Source organism: Stegodyphus dumicola, chromosome 11 (assembly GCF_044657685.1).
Source record: "Stegodyphus dumicola isolate Sdum_Otavi_A_Nest chromosome 11, ASM4465768v1".
Classification (NCBI taxonomy): Eukaryota; Metazoa; Arthropoda; class Arachnida; order Araneae; family Eresidae; genus Stegodyphus; species Stegodyphus dumicola.
The window spans coordinates 80,612,100-80,631,936 of NC_140778.1; the positions used below are offsets into that span (position 1 = coordinate 80,612,100).

Sequence of the window (19,837 nt, forward strand, 5' to 3'; positions counted from 1 at the left end):
CCTATTGACCATTTAGCAGACTCTTCACCGAGAACATTGTCGAGGGAGCATCAGTACATACGAATTACAGTCGCGATAAAGGCGAAATTCCTCTCCAGTTTTGCTGAAGACATCTCAGTAGACGGATCCAAAGGCCTCATGGCTCCTTTCTTACTATCACCCTCTCTAGAAGTCATTTGGTTCGATAGAAGCTCGCGCCCAACAGCGGTCGAGCGGTTCAATCACCGAACAGTGGTTCTTCGGACTTGGGTTTGATCGCAGGCGAACAAGCTGGCTGCATCAGCATTTTCTAGGTTTCCCTTTGCGTAAAGTGTATACACGAGCCAGTTTTCCTTAGAACGACCTGCACGAAGGCATCTTTCAACTTGACAGACAGCCCTAGTGTGCTTTGCCATAATCAACTAAATCAAACCAAACTCTAGAAGTTCAAGTTCTTCAATGTCACAAAGACACCTATGCACTTAACGAACATCCCTGCCTTCTTCAAGATCGGCTTCCCGATATCCATGCTATAAAGGGGCTCAACAGAAAATATTTTAGAGATTTTGGACGTCAGTAAGCGAAATAAATTTATAATCTATATCTGAAGTTACTTTATAAGCATGGGCGGAGAATGATAGAATTACATTATAATCACGACCAGTATATGAACTTATCCGTCAGAGTTTTCTAACTATTTTTGGTACATATGATTCGAAGGTAGCATTGCTGGCATTTAAGCATCCTTTACAATCACTTAATTAGGACATCCCTACAAATATATCTGAAGATTACGAATCTAAGAAGGGATCAGAGAAGTCTTCCTGATGCTGACTTTTTCAAAAGGCAGTAACTTGACCAGGGTGAAAATTTGCATTTAAGATTTGTTGATTTCTTTTATTCTGCAACTAATGAATATTCTAAACGTGATCTTCTAATGCTAGAATTACAGTTCTTGAAACGCAGCAATATAAAAATCGACTACAAAGAGTTTACAAGTATAAATTTTATTAAAAACTGACTGACATATTTACATTGTAATGGCATATTTACACGTATATGAAATGAAAAATAGGTAAAATGTAATAAAAATAATTAAATAAATTTGGCTCAAAAAACAAACCCTTCATTTTACTACAGTTATAGCTGCAGAAAAATAGAGCGTTGGTCACTAATTTGCAACTTGTTGTAGCAAAGAAAGTCTTCAGTTCTAAAATCTATAAATATTTTAAAATAGAATAAATTCTATTTAGAAACAATGGCAAAGGGACGTTACTGAGAGTTCTCAAAAAAGCACTTAATATATTTGAAGTAGTATATAATTTGTACATACAAAAATCGTAAAACAAGTTTTCCAATTACTAAATGATGCGTTTACGTTTCGTTTATTTTAGTACACTGCAATGAAATGTTTTCACGGCATATTTGAAGGGCTGGACGTGCAATAGCAGGAACTTGGCATCCAGAAGGTATCCTCATCCATCGTTCCGCTACTGTCAACGACAAGCAGTGTAATAAGAGAATAGAACTGCGTACAGGACTTTTGGCACATTTCACTTTTGCTGCAAAGAAATAACACATTAGTGGATATACAAGCGAAATAATGGATTTGATAAATGCATGAAAATTAATCTAATATTCATAAAACCTTTCAGCTGCCCCCTTTTGAAAAGCTCAAAGCTTCTGCAGGGCATCTAGTAAAGGCGTCCCTCGTCCCTGATTTCAAAATTAAAGATCTGGAAAACAAAGATCGATAGAGGATTACAAGAAGCGGTATTGGGAAAGCTGCAAAATTGTTAAATCAAAGTAATAGTTACTTAAGCTGCCAACAGATGGGGCTGCGAGGCGGCGCCTGTTAACTTTGAATTTTGAATGGAAACATCTCTAGGTTGTTTCACAGAATTGTCTGCGTGATGAAACCCTGCAAAGCACTATCTGTTGCAATTTCTTCGGACAGATTTCCTTGGATTTTGTCGAATAATTCCACGAACAGTTGCAATATTTTCAGGAGTAACTACAGCTTGTTTCTTATCAAAACTCCCTACCATATCAGCGGCCACGCTGTCTATCCGTTGGACATTTAGTGAAAAGCTTCTACTGTTTTTCCCATCGGTTATTTGGAAACATTTAAGCGTGGTTTCAAAACTATGTCTTGCTGCCATAGGACTGCGATCTAACCTCTGGAATTCCAGTATCAGAAACACATGTTGTTCAACGAAATACAAGATTCAAACCTCTTCCTTTCATACGCTCACTTCCTTTCACGTTTGAAGGTTGGATGTGATCGCTCATATTTTGATCTTTAAAAGCTAGTGTCAGCGTGAATTTTATCATGCTATTTCCAGCGTCTCATGCGGCTGCAGCTTGGGGAACCCTCACATGGGAAACCTCAAGGGATACCACAATGGGTGAATTGCAAACCTTAGACCTTAGACCACAGAGCATAAATATATGCTTTATGAGCGAAACTATTGCGCGAGTGCAAAGTTGCCGGTTCCGTGAACTGAATACTTGACCATAAAAAACAAGGAGGTTAGAACTTATGGAGATGCCCTCCACGCAGTTTAAGTGAAGCCAAAAATGGGGGGGGGGGGAAACATGCCCTTAGTAATCGTGGCTTAGAAAGATTGACGTGCTCTAACCACACCCAATTTTGTTCCCGGTAGTCGTAAAGGATAGCAGATTCTTCACGCCCTCTTTCCTTTACTTTTCTCGCCATTTCATTTTATTTCTGCAATATGTAATTGCAATACTTTCTACATTATGTAATTGCATCCTGTAATTAATGAATGCTAGCATTAAAAGTATTGTGAACACGAAACAGTAACTATGTACTCAAACTATAATTTGATTATAATTTACTTATTCTAAGTATATATAATTCTCAAATTTTTCACGTTATAAATACTACTTATGTTTCGAAAAAACTTAATTTGAATAAACTATGATAGAAATATGTAAACTTTACGTTGTTATTTTAAAACTCACACAACAAATGTAACTAAAGATCAAATCCAGTTATTATATATTTACTTGAGCACAAAATAAAATGTAGTTAAACTCATAAAAGGTAATACCTGTAATGTAATTATGATCAGACATTAAAGTAAACTGTTTTCTTTTCCATGGAGGGCTAGCCACGCCCCCTCTTCTTGTTTACTTATCGTTTTGCCATCACATATAAGTCAATTACGAATATTACTTTTATTATTATTATGAAAAGGTAAATCTGAAAACTATATATGTTTCTTCGTGTACTTTACACAAAGAAAATATTCAAACTCTTTCTTGAAGGCCATTCAACACACATTTCGATTATTCTACTTTTTTATGCACGTTCTAAAACATTCTTTTACGTGGACATTAAGTCCGAAATGTAGATATTATTTCGCTGTAACAATTCAGTGCCTTTTAGGCCTTTCACATCTACGCATACAAAATCAGAAAATACACTGAGAACTTGAAACCAGTTGGCGTTACACCTCACTTCGCTTAGTAAGGTAATAGTTTCCTTGCCCTCACGTGGCGTGCCTTATTTCCTTCCCCTGGCTTCAGTTTCTTCGTACTGCAATAGCAGAGACGCCATCTCCATGTATTCTAACCTCCTTCCTTTACAACAAATATACCTCCTGCTGCATTCCTGTATCGATACCTGTTTCCGAGATTTTTTATTTTGAAATCAGGGACTCCTTTACGGTAGACACTGTAAATTTGCCATAGAAATGATCGTGTTTACTATTCCAAAATGCTGCTGCATATATACCCGGATTCTTTGTCTTCTAAGCATCCTTCATTTTGTTCACAAGCATCCTTCATTGCTTGCGCTCATTTTAAGATGCACATTACTTAAGCAGTGCAGGATTTACATAAAAGCTACGCAAGCTACAGCTTAGGGCTCCCATTTACTTGGGGGGTCCTAAGCTATACCTTGTGTAAATTTGCATTCTTTCCCATTTTCTTGGGGACCTTCGAAAAATTAAAATATGACATTAATATAGTATTAAAATTAAGAATAAATATCTCCATATCTCAGATAGCTTAGTGCATTATCAAGTCTAAATCCGGCTCTGTACTTGAGAAAACGCTAACATTTAGGAGTGAAGTTAAAATTATTTTTGTATATATGCATACGGCCTGGTTTGTTGGAGGAAATTAATTGTTTCGTATTCGTTTAATATATGTTGTGGCTATTTTAAATTAACACCTGCATCAGATAAAGAACTGTAGCGCAGGAACGAATCAGTTAACCACTAGAAACGAAAGATAATTTCTTGATAAACATTTAATGAAAAGGTAATAACTGGATTAATTAGTTAAATCAGGGTGTGAAATAAATCAAGCTGCTGAACATCTATCTTTTTCATGTTTTTGTGTAGCTGTTTTAAAGTATGAAATAATGCAAACTGAACATTGCTGTAACTGTACTTGCCGATGACCATTCGCAGTCAAATTCGTATTTCTCGGTAGTTAAATCAGGGTGTGAAATAAATCAAGCTGAATATATATCAATTGGCAAGATATAATCGCCATTGAAAGAAACTCAATTTTCGTGGAATTTGTTATTGCAGTTGAGGGGGTATTGATAATCTAGCGTAATTTTGATTCCAAATGGCTGTTCCCAAAAGTAAATTGCCGGATTCTCGGAAAGAAGGAAAGAACTGAACTAAATTCAATGATCAATCATTGACTTTATGCTTTCTACGAAAATAAAGGAAATTTGTGATCATAGGTACAAATATAGATATGCGTGTAAATCAGACGGATATAAATCTGTTTACATCTAGTAACTTTGTCGCGATAGGACTGCATAAACTAAGCGAAATCTGTAAATATTTAGTTATTTTAAGTAACTGCCATTTTATGTTACACATATTTATTGTCAGTTCCCTCATTTCCGTTTTCTTGCCAGAATGTAAATTTTAGCTCGCGGGTATTTAGATAAGTAGAAGGATGTAGTAATTAAAAGGAAGTTTTAAAATTGTTTAGTCCGAGCGTGTTCTGTCTGCTGAAGGCCACGTTTCTAGTTGAAAATCTGCGTTACAGTTTATTTTCAGTGTTGCTTTATTCTTGCCAATAGCGCTTATCATGCTTGTATAGGTTTCAACAAACTAATCATTGCTGTGTAGCCTTTGGGTTAGCTTAAGATTTAGCTTAGTTTTAATTTGAAATTCCTTACTTTTGACTTACGCCGTAAATGCTGGCTAATTTTGTAAGCAGGTAAACTGCCTTTTGTTCAACTATTTTGAGTACTTAATAAAAGGGTGTTTTATATCCTCGTTAAATTTCTATGATAACGTTTCTATGATAACGATAATTAGCTTAAACAGAACTGCAGCTTTTCCATTGCATCAGTAAGGAGCTGCATTCTAAAAATTAGTTTTTATTGCAAGAAGTAAAGCCGTAGTGTATGTACCTGATTATAAAACTTTAGAAATTTTATATTTAATCTGCAAGTAAAGCAAAATTGCAAAAGCTCAGATGCAAGCTATTAATAAAAAAACCTTTAAAATAAATATAGCTAAATTATCATCACAGTTCTGCTGTTTTAAAACTGATAAATTGTTTCACATAATAGCAGTTTTTTTTCTTTCCCTTTACGTTAACTACATATCAATTTCCTATACTTATCTATCGTACGATTTTGAAATGCGTTAGTTAAATATTTATCAAGAAACTGGAAATAAATAAATAAATAACCAAGACATCAGCCATGATGAAAAGAAAATTTGATTAGCTGATTTGCAATTGGAGTTAGAAATGAAATTGTCTTTAATAAGAACAGTATTAAGTTTCCTGTTCATAATAGCTTGATTTCAAATTTATGTCTTTTTTCAATGTTAAACTTTCTAGGTTAAATGGAAAAGCGGTGTCACGAAACAAATATTTTTGCATCAATTTATAAAAATGAATTTCAAATCTCCTTACTCGCAGATCTTCACTGGAATTTTCTGCGTGAACTTTATTTCTTCCCCTTGCGCAATGACTTTCCATTCACCATGAATGTTGGCAGCTAATTTTGGCGAAGCTTGTTTGCGGATTACTGGACAATTCGTCGCCAAATCATCTGATGATGTGACGTTTGATTTTGATCTTTTATCGGTGGACCTTATTTTCCGGCTGATTTCCGGTTCATCAGTAACTGATTTCATCTCCTGGTGCAAGATGTATTCCGGTGGTTCATCTAATCCTTCGCTTTCATCCGTGAACAAATCGTACATGTGAAGAGGTGCAGCTTGTAGCAATTTTTGTATCAATTTCCTTGATTGATAAGGGAAAAAGAAAAAATTAATTGATGCAGGAAACAAAATTAAAGTATAATTACATTCACATAGGCATAGCTAATGCATAAGCAATGGGTATTATTACAAATTTGCATTCTGATTGTAGCCCACTGTCATTCATAATGCACGCGACTGGAAGAATTTATCCTCCACTAGAAAGCAGCTAAATGTGTGTATAAAATCTAATATAAGTTCGAGAAAATGGTCTTGATTTCTTCCTATAAGTGTTTTATCAATAACTGCTTTCGTAGCTTGCTATACTATACAGATGTGCAATTGTTCCACTTTATGGATTTAAGAGTATTAATAAGGACATCCTTTGGGTTCTATAACATATGGTGGCAAAGGCCGTCAGGCCTTAGACCCCCTATCCACATTTATTCACGGGATTCACAGGTGGTTCTTCCGCCCATCCGAAGATTGAATTAATTTCCCTGCTAAACTTTTAAAGAGATGTTCCAGTTAATTATCCCATTTAAATATGCAGTGGCTGCCAAATATGGCACCTACTAGTTAAGCCCATACTATGCAACTTATGCTATAAATAAGCATAACCTGTTTGTACCAGATTATTTGTTTATATTTTTATACTAGATTAAAGACACTGTGTCCACACGTCTGAACATTCAAGAATCAACCTTCAAAAATACTTTTTACACATTTCAGATAATAAAAAGTGCACTTAAACTCCAATAAACGAAGTTCAAATTACAATAAATAGCACGAAATTCATAATTCAACTTTAATTATACGAGAGTAAATACATCTGAATATGTAAATTAAAATCTAATTTTGCAAGCACGTTTCATAAAATTATTTTTATATAAATTATCTAATAATTTTCAGCCGTATATTTTTATAAAATTAAACGTTTAGAATAATTTCTAGAATAATTTCGGGATTAGTCTAGAATTTATTTCTATTAGTCTAGGATTTAGTCTAGAATAATGTCGGGATTTCATTCTGATTCAAATTCTGACATTAAAAAATCCTTGAATATATGAATTCCAACACATACTGACTGGGTATACATTCTTAGTTTCCAACGCTTGAGGATTTTAATATAACATTCTGCGTCTTCTTATGTTTTCCTTTTTAGTCAGTCAAAATTATATTAGATTTTAAAACGTCTTTCTCCATAATTTGACAATTTTTGGTTCAAAGTGTCTGTTTTTAAAGTCATAGCTTTCACAATAGGTTTTAAGCTTAGGAACGAGTAACCGAAAGGTCGTTAAAACATAGCAATAGCCTATTTAATATGAAAAAAATCAAGCCAAATATATGCAAAGTATTTTAAATATATTTTTATATATTGACATACAACGCTCACGTATTATAATATAAATGTTTTAAATCAAATGACAGCAGCGTCCCTACCTCAAGATATCTGGCAATGAGAAATTTAAAAAAAGAGTGGGAGGCAGAGATCTGTTGTTTTTGCGGTTATTTTTAATTTAATTTATTCGCACTCAAACCACACAAAATTCAATTCAACAGCAACATCACAAAATGTTAAAAAAAGGATGTCTTTAGAGTTTCCGATAGACAGTCTCGAGCACTGGAGATAAAAGTGTTTTTTTTTTTTTTTTTTTTTTTTTTCCGTACCGTGTTGCCATTGCTTGCTTTGAAATCGTTGAGTTTGTTAGTCAAAAACTCGCTAAACTTTTACAAAATATGAAATAGATAATAAAACAAATTCAAAATTCGGGCTTCCTGATGGCCTTGTTAGGGTGGAGGATTACGTTATTCAAAATTTGATGGCTCTAGGTTCCGTCGTTTTTCCACAATGCGAGAAGCATACACACATTTATGTAGATTCATCATTTTTAATTTCTTTAAATGTAATACAGGGCGATAACATTTGGTGGCAACGTTTGAAAAAGTGATACGTTGTTCATAGTGAACCCATGCAAAATGCAGTTTTCAGACTAATAATTCTTCTAGGCTAATGCTCCTTTGGGCTAAACGTTTTGTAAAGCAATCTTAGTAAGGAAACTGAATATTGATATGATGAACTCAGAAAAGAGAAAGTAACAGAAAATTGTATGCCAACACTTCAAGTTCACCGTGAATTCTAAACGTATACTGCTATGCTGATTTTAAAATTTTTGTTATTTTGCTGTTGAAATGTATAGAGCATAAGTACGAACAAAATGATGCTTGATAATGAAGCTGAAAAGCACAAAAGAAGGATTTGTAGGAGTGAGTGTAATAGTGAACTGGTAGACTGCGAGATCAGTGAGAGTGTAAAAAACCTTTACAAACACTTTTGCGCTCCCGTTGAAATCCGAAACCTTTCAGTTGTAAAAAAAAAAAAAAAAAAAAAAAAAAAAAAAAAATTATTAGTGCAGACCTCTTACTTTCTAAAGCGGTTATTTACGACAGTACAGGTCCTTAAACATAGTATTAGTGATGCAGCAATTGTTTGAAAACTACTAACCTGCTGTTAGCATTTCTTGAAATAGGATGCTTTTTGCTTTGCTAATGCAACAATTGAATTTCATCACTTCTTACTTATCAGTTGTGGATTGAGATAAATTGTCAGAATCTTTTACTTTCATAGTACGTGACAGCAAATATACTTTATACAATATATTTTATATTTATTACTTAGTCAAACAGCACAGAGAATTCCATCAAACAGCACATACTTAGCATTCCAGCGCAGAGAATACTTTATTATTACTTTATTTAATGAGCTCGTAATGGATTGAATGCACACATCCTATCCTTGCAATGTACGTTTCCATTGGCTGTTTTGTTACCATTGAAAGACATGATATCCTTCCCGAAAAGTATTTTCTGACTACGCCTCTAATTGAACATAAAGATAAAATTATGGGATGTCCTTGAGTATCCCTAAGACTCAATATAAAAGATTCTTTAGTAAAAATATGATAAATCATTTTTTTCCGTGTTCGGTAACCGAAAAACGTGAAAACCCCAATTTTTTCTGCCCTACATATTTCTAGCATTCCAGAAAGAAAAAAGCATTTAAAAAAATCCCACCACCCTGCAAAGACAGAGATATGCAAATAAATCAGTAATAAAACTTTCAATTGACCTCGTGACCTAAAAAAAAGAGTCTTCCTTTTACGCCGGTTAACGAACCCGAAGCTGCAATTCAACAACACCTACATTTCGCAATCTTTTAACACACATCAAATGAGTAATTCTTTTTGTTAAACTGGATGACCTTGTCTTCACAGTACACTTTCGTTTGATCTGTAAAATCAATCCATCTTGCGCTGCGCATGTGAATTAGCAATTGCGCAATTTTTAAGTGCAACTTCTAAGAAGAAGAGAAAAACAGATTGAAATTTATATTAACGAGATTTCATCAGCAAGTGAAATTTTGCTGATTGCTTATCTTTTGAGAGAGTTTAAAATTATTGAGCAATTCTTGAATCTAATTTGAGCGCTTGAAGATGTTTGTTTGTTATCCGTAAGAGTGCGTCTTAATAAATCATGTTCAACTTTGATATTCACCAAATTTCAATTAAACTGACGGGAATGAAAAACTATTTCGAAAATTTAAAGAGATTTGGAAAGCATATATCAGGGGCGGCCAAAGTGCGGCTCGCAAGCCTGATGTGGCTCTCGCATGCAATTTCTGCGGCTCGTGCATATAAATTATATGTATGAAATATGGTAAACTAAAACTATTCAGTGTCCAAAAAGAAGTAATTAATTAGTTTAGACTCTTTTTACAAAGTTATCAGGGATTTCTTTCTATTTAAAACATCCTCCACTACTTCTATATTGATGTAAATATGAACTTGTGGCTTTTAGAAAATCTAGATGCGGCATTCGAACATTCCTGAATTCAAACGTGCGGCTCTTACTGACATGAAGGTTGGCCAACTCTGGCATATATGGTTCTGTACAGAAATGCATATAAATGTATTTTAAGAGATAAAAATAAATTCCACATGTTAATGCTGATAATTTACTTTTCATATAAAAAACCTGAAACAAAATAAATATAAAAATGACACTTATAAGGAAGGTACTTCTTCCGCATTCTTAGCATGCCTTCGTGGTGTAGCGGTCAGCACACTCGGCACGTATTCGAGAGGTCCGTGGTTCGAATCCCGGCGAGAGCAATGCTCATTTTTCATCTCTCCTGCTTTCAAAAATACCTAATGTCTATACAGTCGCACTCGAACTAAAAGGTGGCGAATGATGGTTCTCAGGATTTGGCGATTGGGTGCCTTACTCCCCAGTCGCCCTTTAAAAAGGGAAGTATGTAAGGTATTTCTACCGCCTTCTTAGCATGCCTTCGTGGTGTTGCGGTCAGCACACTCGGCGCGTATTCGAGAGGAACGTGGTTAGAGTCCGGGCGAGGGCATTGCTCATTTTTCATCTCTCCTGCTTCGAAATAACCTATGTATTTACACACTTTTTAGCGATATGTAATTACACCTAGATTAACGCTGTTTAAATTGAGTAACATGACATCATCTGATTTTGATAGAGAACTGGGTGCTTAAAACTGACAATGATTGTTAATAAAATGTTTTCTCTGCATCTGGAGTAATGAGTACTGTTTACAGCAATAGGAAAATCGCGGAAAAGCATTAGCTAGAAATTTTTATCTTTTAATTAAAAAAAAGAAATATTAAACGCTTCAAAACATAGAATAAAACTTTAGAAAGTCAAGCATCTTTATTTTGCCTTATTGCAAATAAAAATGACATCTTTTAATGAAGTAAAATTTTAAATACTTTAAAATGAAGTAAAATTTTAAAGTAATTTTAAATGAAGTAAAATAAATGAAGTAATTAATCTTAATGAAGTAAAATTTTAAATACTTTCAAGATGCTTGGTGGATGATTATCTTCGATGGAGAATTGGACCATTTAAAGACTGATAGCGAAAGTTAATAAAATGTTTTCTTTGCACTATTGAAGCTATATCTCCCTCCCCCAGCAACAGGAATATCGCGGAAAGGATCAGCTAAAACTTTCTGAAGTTTTTATCTTTTAGTTTTTAAAGAAAATCGTTAAACGTTTCAAAACATAGAATGTTAAGCATCTTTGTTTTACCTCAATCCTAATAAAAATATTAATTTTATTTCTTGAAAATAACTGCATCTTTTAATGGAGTTAAATTTTAAATACTTGCAACAGGTTATCAGCTATTGTTAGTATATATCTTTCATCACCTGGAATTACAGTTTGTTTTGGTCCGCAAAGATCTGTATACACGAGAAATAGAAGATAATATAAATGCAGCATCAGAAAAAAATCCGAAAGCTTTCAGATTTTACATTACGTCCAAAGGGGCGTTTTGTAACGTTTTGTGTGTGTTAACTTTATTTATTAAATTTCATGTTCTTCTCACTTAAACCATAAAATTCCATTCAACAGCAACATCGCAAAATAATTTTAAAATGAGTATATCTTTAGAATTTCCAATACACAGTCTCGTGCGGAGAAATTTTTTTCCTCCTCGTACAGTGTTGCCATTCTTCGCTTTGAAATTACAGTGTTTGTTAATCAAAAATTCTTTAATGTCTGACAAAATATGAAATCGATAATAAAACAACTTCCAAATTAGGGCTTCCAGATGCTCATATTCGGTGTTGGATTACGTTATTCAAAATTTGAAGACTCTAGGTATCGTTGTTTTATCACAATGCGAGAAACATACATACATTTATGCCGATTCTTCATTGTTTAATTTTTTTAAATATAATACAGGGCTGTAATATTTGGAGGCAACAGTTTGAAAAGTGCCAAAACGAAATTTCTACCTCTTCTGGACTAACGCCCTTTGGGCTAATAACAACGTTTATTATAAATTATTTAATTTTTTAAAAATATAATACTGGGCTGTTTATTATAAACGAGCTCTTAAGAAAAGTAAAACAAATTAATATTCTGAGCCAGATATATCAAAATATATCATATGATATATAAATATATCAAAAAGCGAGTATTTGACTTAATCAATATCCAATGTTGCAAAAAAATATAATTTCTTTTTTGCTGCACTTAACTAATTTCCTGAAACTTCAATACATAATTTTTAATCAGTAATTTATTGCCTTGAAAAGAAGAATGATGATTTTGGACATTCGAAATTTAATATTTCACTGCGGTTAATTTTATAAAATTATTCCTGCATTTCAGTAAAATTTTACAAGGATTTTTCTTTCAGGACAAACGACTTTGCTCATTTATGGCTAAAAGTATTGTTTGAACGCAAATAAAAATTGATATAATTCACAAATTAGAGAAAATAATTGGTTAGATGGAGAAAAAATGGAAGTATAATCAACAGAAGAACAAGGATTACCTACAGAATACTTACGAACTTCTGTTATTCTGACATAAAATAGGTGTACCTTAAATTTCACAGATATCTGCTACATGATCTTAAGTTCTAACAACATATACAGTTTTCGAAAGTTGGAAAATGCTTTATAATAATTAAAATAACATAACTTGGAAATCCAACATTTCGTGACACTCTGCGATTTCACAGCTAAAACGAATATAAAATGGAAACGAGATTATTTATGTGAACGAGATTATTTATGTGAACGAGATTATTTATTGCATACTGAATAAAACAAGAAAAGTGAGACTGTTTTCAGTAAGAAAGTTCCATATTTTACATTAGCAAGACGCGAAACCCTCTGCGTATGAAATAGCAATAAAAAAATCAAGTTTTGAATAGAATTATATTATGACAAAAAAGCATTACACGGAATTTAAAAATATAATACTAGAAAAGCGCTATTTGTTGCTATGTGGGACCATATTTTGCTTAGAAAGAAGCATTACCACAGGAAAAAAAGAAAAAAATAAATATGGATAAGTTTTGTATATGCTGACATTCATTTTATTGCCACTGATTAAAATGTCATGGAAAGAAAGGAAATGAATCCCATAATCAGAAGATTGAATTGAATGGCTGAATCAATGGAGCGCATCTTTGATAAAATATTAGTAAAATCTGATTTTTTATAACTGAAATGTATCAAGGTGTCACCAATGTAAGACAACAAAAATTGGGGAAGGGAAGGTCCTTTCTTTCGTCCTTTTTCTCTCCCTCCTTTTTTTAGCCCAAAGGGCTATTAATTTCGTTTTAGCATTTTGTGGTGCTTCCTTATAAAAGGCGTTTTACTTTTCAAATTGTTGCCACCAAATATGAGAGTCCTGCATTATATTTAAAAAAAATTAAATAACGAAGAATCTGCAGGAAAATATGTATGTTTCTTGCACTGTGAAATAACAACGGTACCTAGAGACATCAAAGTTTCAATAACTTAGTCCTCCATTGGAAAATAGGCATCTCGAAGCCCAAATTTGCAATTTGGAAATTGTTTTGTTTTATAATCCATTTCATATTTTGCAAAACATTAAAGAATTTTTGATTAAAAAACTCAATGATTTCAAAGAAAGCAATGTCAACACTGTGCGGGGGGGAAAAATAATTATCTTCAGCATGCGAGACTGTGTGTCGGAAATTCTAAAGCTATACCCTTTTAAAATTATTTTGTGATATTGCTGTTGAACTGAATATTATGGTTTAAGTTTGTAGAACATGGTATTTAGTTAGGTAACACACGAAACGTTAAAAAACGCCCTAGTAAATATGTTAATATATTTACAGAATTTCCGATATATAGACAGTCTTGCGCCCCAGAAGTAAAAATATTTTATTCCTTACAGTGTTGCCACTGCTCGCTTTGAAACTGTTGAGGTTTTAATCGAAAATTCATTAAAAATTTACAATATATGAACCAGATGATGAAACAAATTCCGGCTTTTAGATGCCCATGTTCGGGTGGAGGACTATGCTATTCAGAATTTGATGACCCTAGGTACCGTTGGTTTTTCAGAATGCGTGAAACATGCATACATTCATGTAGATTCTTCATTATTTAATTTCTTTAAATATAATACAGGGGGATAATATTTGGTGGCTACAATTTGAATAGTGATTCCACGCAAAATGCCGGTTCGATACTAATAGCCTTTCTGGGCTTACGCCCAGATAGGCTAATAATTCTAAATCTAAATGAGTGTTGATTTGCAATGGATGCATAATTTCCACCGTTTATCAAGTATACTATCGATTTAAAATGAAAACAAAAATTTTCTTATTAAATCTTAACAATACAACCCACTTTATATTAAAAGGGCATTTTCGATAAAATGTGAATTTTAATTCAAAAGAACTAGAAAGTGATAATATCATTAATATTATTACATATTCACAATTTACATTATTTATACTTTCAAAGAAATTTAAGAAGTGGATGAAAATTATGCTCTTAGTTTTTCAATTTTGGAAATTTAAAAGGATAAAAATTGAAAATTAATAAGTAGTTGTCATTAAGCTACACAAAAATACAAACACAATAAAGTTTAAAGCATGTTAATGTAGTTAAAAGTAGTGCAAAGTAATCATAAATAACGATTTTATAATAAGATAATATAAAACTCGTCAATGCTTCCATATACTGAGAAATCCACAACACCAACACAATATAAGTGTTTAATATAGAAATAGTCTTTCGATAAGTACACAAAAGAACACACTTTTGGGGGTTTAGAAAAGGATTGAATGCAGATCATAAGCCAGAACATATTTTATATCAAACAAAAAAAATATTTTAAGGAAATAACCTGTTACTTAAGGAACGATGGAACGATCTCTAAGCAGTATTGGACCAATCGAATCTTGAGCAAAAATCAATTTTTAATTTAAAAAAAATAGTGAATGTTAAGGCACAAAGTCAGCTTATAGTTCGAGACAAAATCCTGAACAATATAAATTTGTCATGAGTATATATTACGAATATGAAATTTTTGGTTTATAATCCTTTTAAAAAGCTTTAATTCATGTAAATATTACCAAAAAATAAGTTATATTTTTACATGAAGGACGACTAACCAAAAAATACACATGTGACACATTTGAGTTAAGATATGACAAACAACCGCAAAATAAGTAAAATAACCGCATAGAGAAGGAACTTTAATCAATGTGCAAATCAAAACAATAAAAAAGTGCCTAGCAATCTTTTGTAAGATTTTCTTCAGTATCTTGTCAAAGTAAGGGAGAAATTCAAATAATAAAAAAATTTAAATCTGAAAGAGTTCAGATTTTAACGACCGTCCAAAGGGATCTGTTAAGGTTTTTTACATTCTCGCTGCGCTCGCAATTTACCAGTCCTGCTAGCTTTATTATGAAACACTAATTTCTTCGCTCTTACGTCATATGCGATTCAACAGAAAATTACAAAATTTTGAAAGCAGCATATGTTTAGAATTTCCGGTGCAGTATTAAGTGTTGGCAAAAATTTCATCATATCATATCAATCATTTCATCATATCAATCTTCATTTTCTTAGTGAGATAGCTTACAATATTTTTTTTTGTCTTTTTATTATTAACGTTTTGTGTGTTGACTTTATTTATTAGATATCACGTTCTTTGTACTTACGTGACATAAATTTCAATTCAACGGCAAAATCATAGAATATTTAATAACAGCATAACTTAGGAACTTCCGACAGACAGTCTTGCGTCCTGGATCGTTGAGTTTGTTAAGTAAAAGTTCATTAAAGTTTTACAAAATATGAAATTCGAAATTTAAAATTCGTGCTTCCAGGTGTACATGTTTTTTTTTTCATAAAAAGAGGAACATACATACATACGCGCTGATTCTTCATTATTTAATTTCTCTATAGGTAACACAGGGCGAGAGTATTTGGTAGTAACAGTTTGAAAAGTGATTTGCACTTTATAGTGGACGACGCAAAACCCGTTTCGAGACTAGTAGCCTATTCGGGCTAACAACCTTTTGGGCTAAAAACAAAAATGGTACTTTTCGGTTTTGCCGGCGCAAGCGATAAAGTCGCCAATAATGGTACAACGGATGCCAAACGGAATATCTTCGCTGGTAACCTTACGCCTCATTTTCAAAACAAGTCGCAGCCATTTCTTATCAGATTGATTGGTTCTTTCAATACTTACATACAATTACATATAATTTTTACAAAGATAGTACAATTTTATGCCCTAAGGCCATTCGCGGTAATTAAGTTAATTAGAATGCAATCACACCGCTCACCCGAAGGCGAAAATATAGAAAAGGCAAAGTCAAGGATTAAATTCATCAGTTCTAATGAGAATGCACTAGAGAAGTAAAGCACTGGCGGTTTTACATAATTTCTGGGTAAGCTATTCGTACGAATTGAAATAATTCTTGCATTTAAACTTGTATTCCAAATTAAGGTTTAACTTGAAATTAATGTAGATAATTACTGAGAGAATTAGATTTTTGTAGCGTAGTTTACGTGAGATGAGATCGCTTGAGGTCACGTGATACGAACCGGCGAATCAGCTTGTTGAACCACGAAAGCATAATAAATTCTTAAATTAACGTCTTTTTACAAATATATCGTTTTTATGTATTGGCATTTTACAAAATTTTAAACGATATTAAAATGTGTATGCCGTCAAAATAAAAAATCTTAGAACTAACATTTGTTAACATTTTTTTTTATGTGTATACTATATGTTGTCACCAATAAAGTTTGCTTGGCGAGATTTGCGCCGGCGAAACGGAAAAGTACCACAAAACAAATAAATAATAAAAAAATACTTAAATTAAAATATTAATGTAGATATTTGAGAGAATTACATTTTTATTGCGTAGTTTACGTGAGATGAGATCACTTGGGGTGACGTGATATGAACCGACGAATTTCATATTGAAGTAGTATTATTACTACTAAAATTAACAAAAATTCCATTCATTGAAGGAATTAAAATATACTAAATTAGTTAAAATTCATTGAATGAGTATTAAAATTTTCAGAATTCGAGCAAGAAAAGACTGGATCAGCGATTCTCAACCGGTGGTAACGTACCACTGGTGGTAAGCAAAAGAAAAATAGGTGCTGCGCAAAGAAACAAAGTATTTTAACAATTAAATTAAAAAATCTCCTGAAGAACAAGAACAATTGATTGAAGTTTCCTGTGATCCAACTCTAACTGAAGATTTCAATAACTTATTAGCTTTTTGCTGAACCGGGGGGGGGAAAGAAAAAAAAATAAAGGCATTTCAAATAAAGCTATCAAATTTTTATTGCCTTTTTGCCCAATCTATTTATGTGAATAAAGATTTTCTTTCATGTTATATTTGAAAAATAAATACAGAACAACATTAAAAGTGCATCCTAATTTGCGGTTAAAGCTAAGTGAAATTAAGATCCGACATAAAGAAGCTAATATCTCTTAAACAAGCCTAAATTTCACACTAAGTTTTAAAATTGAAGTATTATAACTTAAATTTTGTTAATTAAAATGGCAACCAATTTTTAGTCTAATATTTTTTAATGTGCGCGTATTTAATTCAAATAGCGAATAGGTTGGGCAAATGCCAATATGTATCTATATTAATACCTCCATTGAGCAATTGAAAAATGATCATTATAACATGTAGTGGTGGTATTAAAGTTTTTCAATTTTTGTTTAAATGGTACGTATTAGACAAAAGGTTCAGAACCGCTGGTGTAGAGATTTGCAAAATGAAATTGAAGGTGTTCTCATTTCAGTTCAAATTAAAGAAAAATTTTTGATACGTACAAAAATTAAAAATCCACTTTTCTAAAACGAAGATCCAGTAAACGTTTGTAATTTTTTTTTTTTTTTTTTAATTTTCTGAAATCTTTCAGATTTTACATTACTCCTACACGGGCGTTTTTATTAACGTTTTGGGTATTACCCTTATTTATTAAATATCGTGTTCTTCGCACTTAAACCACATAAAACTCAATTCAAGAGCAATATGACAAAATATTTAAAAGCAGCATGTCTTTAGAATTTCCGATAGATAGACTTGAGTGCTTTAGTCATTCCGATAGACAATCTTGAGTCTTGGAGACATTTTTTTTTTTTTTTTTTGTACTGTTCCCTTTTGAAATCCCTGAGTTTGTTAATCAAAAATTAAGAGTTTTACAAAATATGAAATGGATCATAAAACAAGTCTGAAATTCAAAATTCGGGCTTCCAAGTTCCCATATTCGGATGGAGAGGTATGTTATTCAAAATTTGATGGCTGTAGGTACCGTTGTTTTATCACAATGCGAGAAACATACATACATTTGTAGGGCGATAATATCGAGTGGCAACGATTTGAAAAGTGATACATAGCCTTATAAAGTTTTCAACGCAAAATACCAAAACGAAATTAAGTCCTTCAGGATAAATTGGCCTTTTGGACTAAAAATATATAAAATAAATATAATTGTTTCATAAGAATAAATTGAATTTAATTAAAAAATTAAATTTAAATACAAATTTAATTAAATAGTCTTTGCGCCATTGCTGCAAGGAATGAAATTTAAATTTAAACAAATTTAAACTTAATTTTTAACAATTATTAAAACAAAAATTAGGTTTAAATTTGTTAAATTTAAAATAAATATAATATATTTACAAACTAAAATATATATAATATATTTAAAAACTAAAATATATATAATGTATTAACAAATTGCAAAATATATAAAATAATTAACAAAATAATTCAAAATGAAATTCAAGATGTCTTGTTTTCAAATAAAATAAAACAAACAATTTTTTATACCTTACAAAAAATTAAAAAATCATTTTTCTTAAAAGAAAATTCAGTAAACTTTTCCAAAAAAAGAAAATTAGAGGGGGGAGGAAGAAAAAATCCCACAGTTTCTAAGTTAAATAAAAGCAGTATTATATGGTAAAACATTATCCATCAGGATAACCTGAACGTAAGGGAAGTCAATTATGCATGCAAAGAAGCGCATTATGTTTTTCAAAACAACCGCCGGCATCATTAAATGATTAAATCGGCACAACAATTACAGAATATAAATGAATTCGGAGATACTTACGCGGGATATTTTTCTACCTCTTCACAGAAGGTTGCGCTTTTTGCTGCGCAAGGTGGTCTGACGCCTGGTGGGGAAGGGGCGAAAGGGCCCTTAGAATTAAGGGGGGCGGTGCTGGTAACCCCAAACCCAAACCAACACGCGATCATCAACTGAAGAATCATTTCCAGAACGAAGTTTAGCTAACACTGATAACCGACCTTTTATACGCGGCTTGTTGATGAAGTGACGTCATGCGGAAAAGCTGTCCGGTTGGGGTGACGACCCTCCATACGCGCTGTTGGGGGAAACCCCAAATTTTGCGGATTCTCCCTTCTTAATCTCTTTCTTTTTCGGCTCCGCACGTTTCGGCGAATGGAGAAGTGCCTAGAGATGAGACGTCACAATCGTCTTATGATGATGTCACAATATTAGAAATTCTTTCTATCGGTGAAATATATGAGTGCCACTACGATATGGCTTTAATAGCAAATGGCAATTCACAGTTCAAATTCATGGAGTTTATTAAAAAGCGTAAATGAAGGAGTTCTTTTGTCTTGCAATTATTCAGATATTCAGCTGCTTAGGAATTTATCTGGAATATTTTGAGGTTTTGGTGACGAAAATAGAAAGTTTTTGCCAAAGCAATCTTTCTTTCTTAGAAAAGTTCGCGTTTTACCCTACATTTTGTGTCTGTTAC

At 32.6% G+C, this 19,837-nt stretch overlaps 1 protein-coding gene across 1 annotated transcript; it reads right to left on the bottom strand.

Annotated features, from left to right (window-relative positions):
• Nucleotides 1-970: 970 nt before the first annotated feature.
• LOC118181013 (uncharacterized) lies at nt 971-19,390 on the bottom strand. Its single transcript, XM_035350089.2, has 3 exons — nt 19,162-19,390; nt 5,905-6,237; nt 971-1,541 (listed from the first exon to the last, which is right to left on the bottom strand). The coding sequence occupies exons 1-3, from the start codon at nt 19,320-19,322 to the stop codon at nt 1,394-1,396; spliced, it is 642 nt and encodes a 213-aa protein (XP_035205980.2). The 5' UTR covers nt 19,323-19,390; the 3' UTR covers nt 971-1,393.
• Nucleotides 19,391-19,837: the final 447 nt, after the last annotated feature.

Excerpts from the sequence above, each read along its gene's own strand:
- LOC118181013 (XM_035350089.2), bottom strand. The coding sequence starts at position 19,322 with ATGATTCTTCAGTTGATGATCGCGTGTTGGTTTGGGTTTGGGGTTACC. Across the intron at positions 6,238-19,161 it reads GAGGTAGAAAAATATCCCGC|GAAATTGATACAAAAATTGC; the intron begins GTAAGTATCTCC and ends TTATCAATCAAG. Across the intron at positions 1,542-5,904 it reads ATTCCAGTGAAGATCTGCGA|CAAAAGTGAAATGTGCCAAA; the intron begins GTAAGGAGATTT and ends ATTTCTTTGCAG.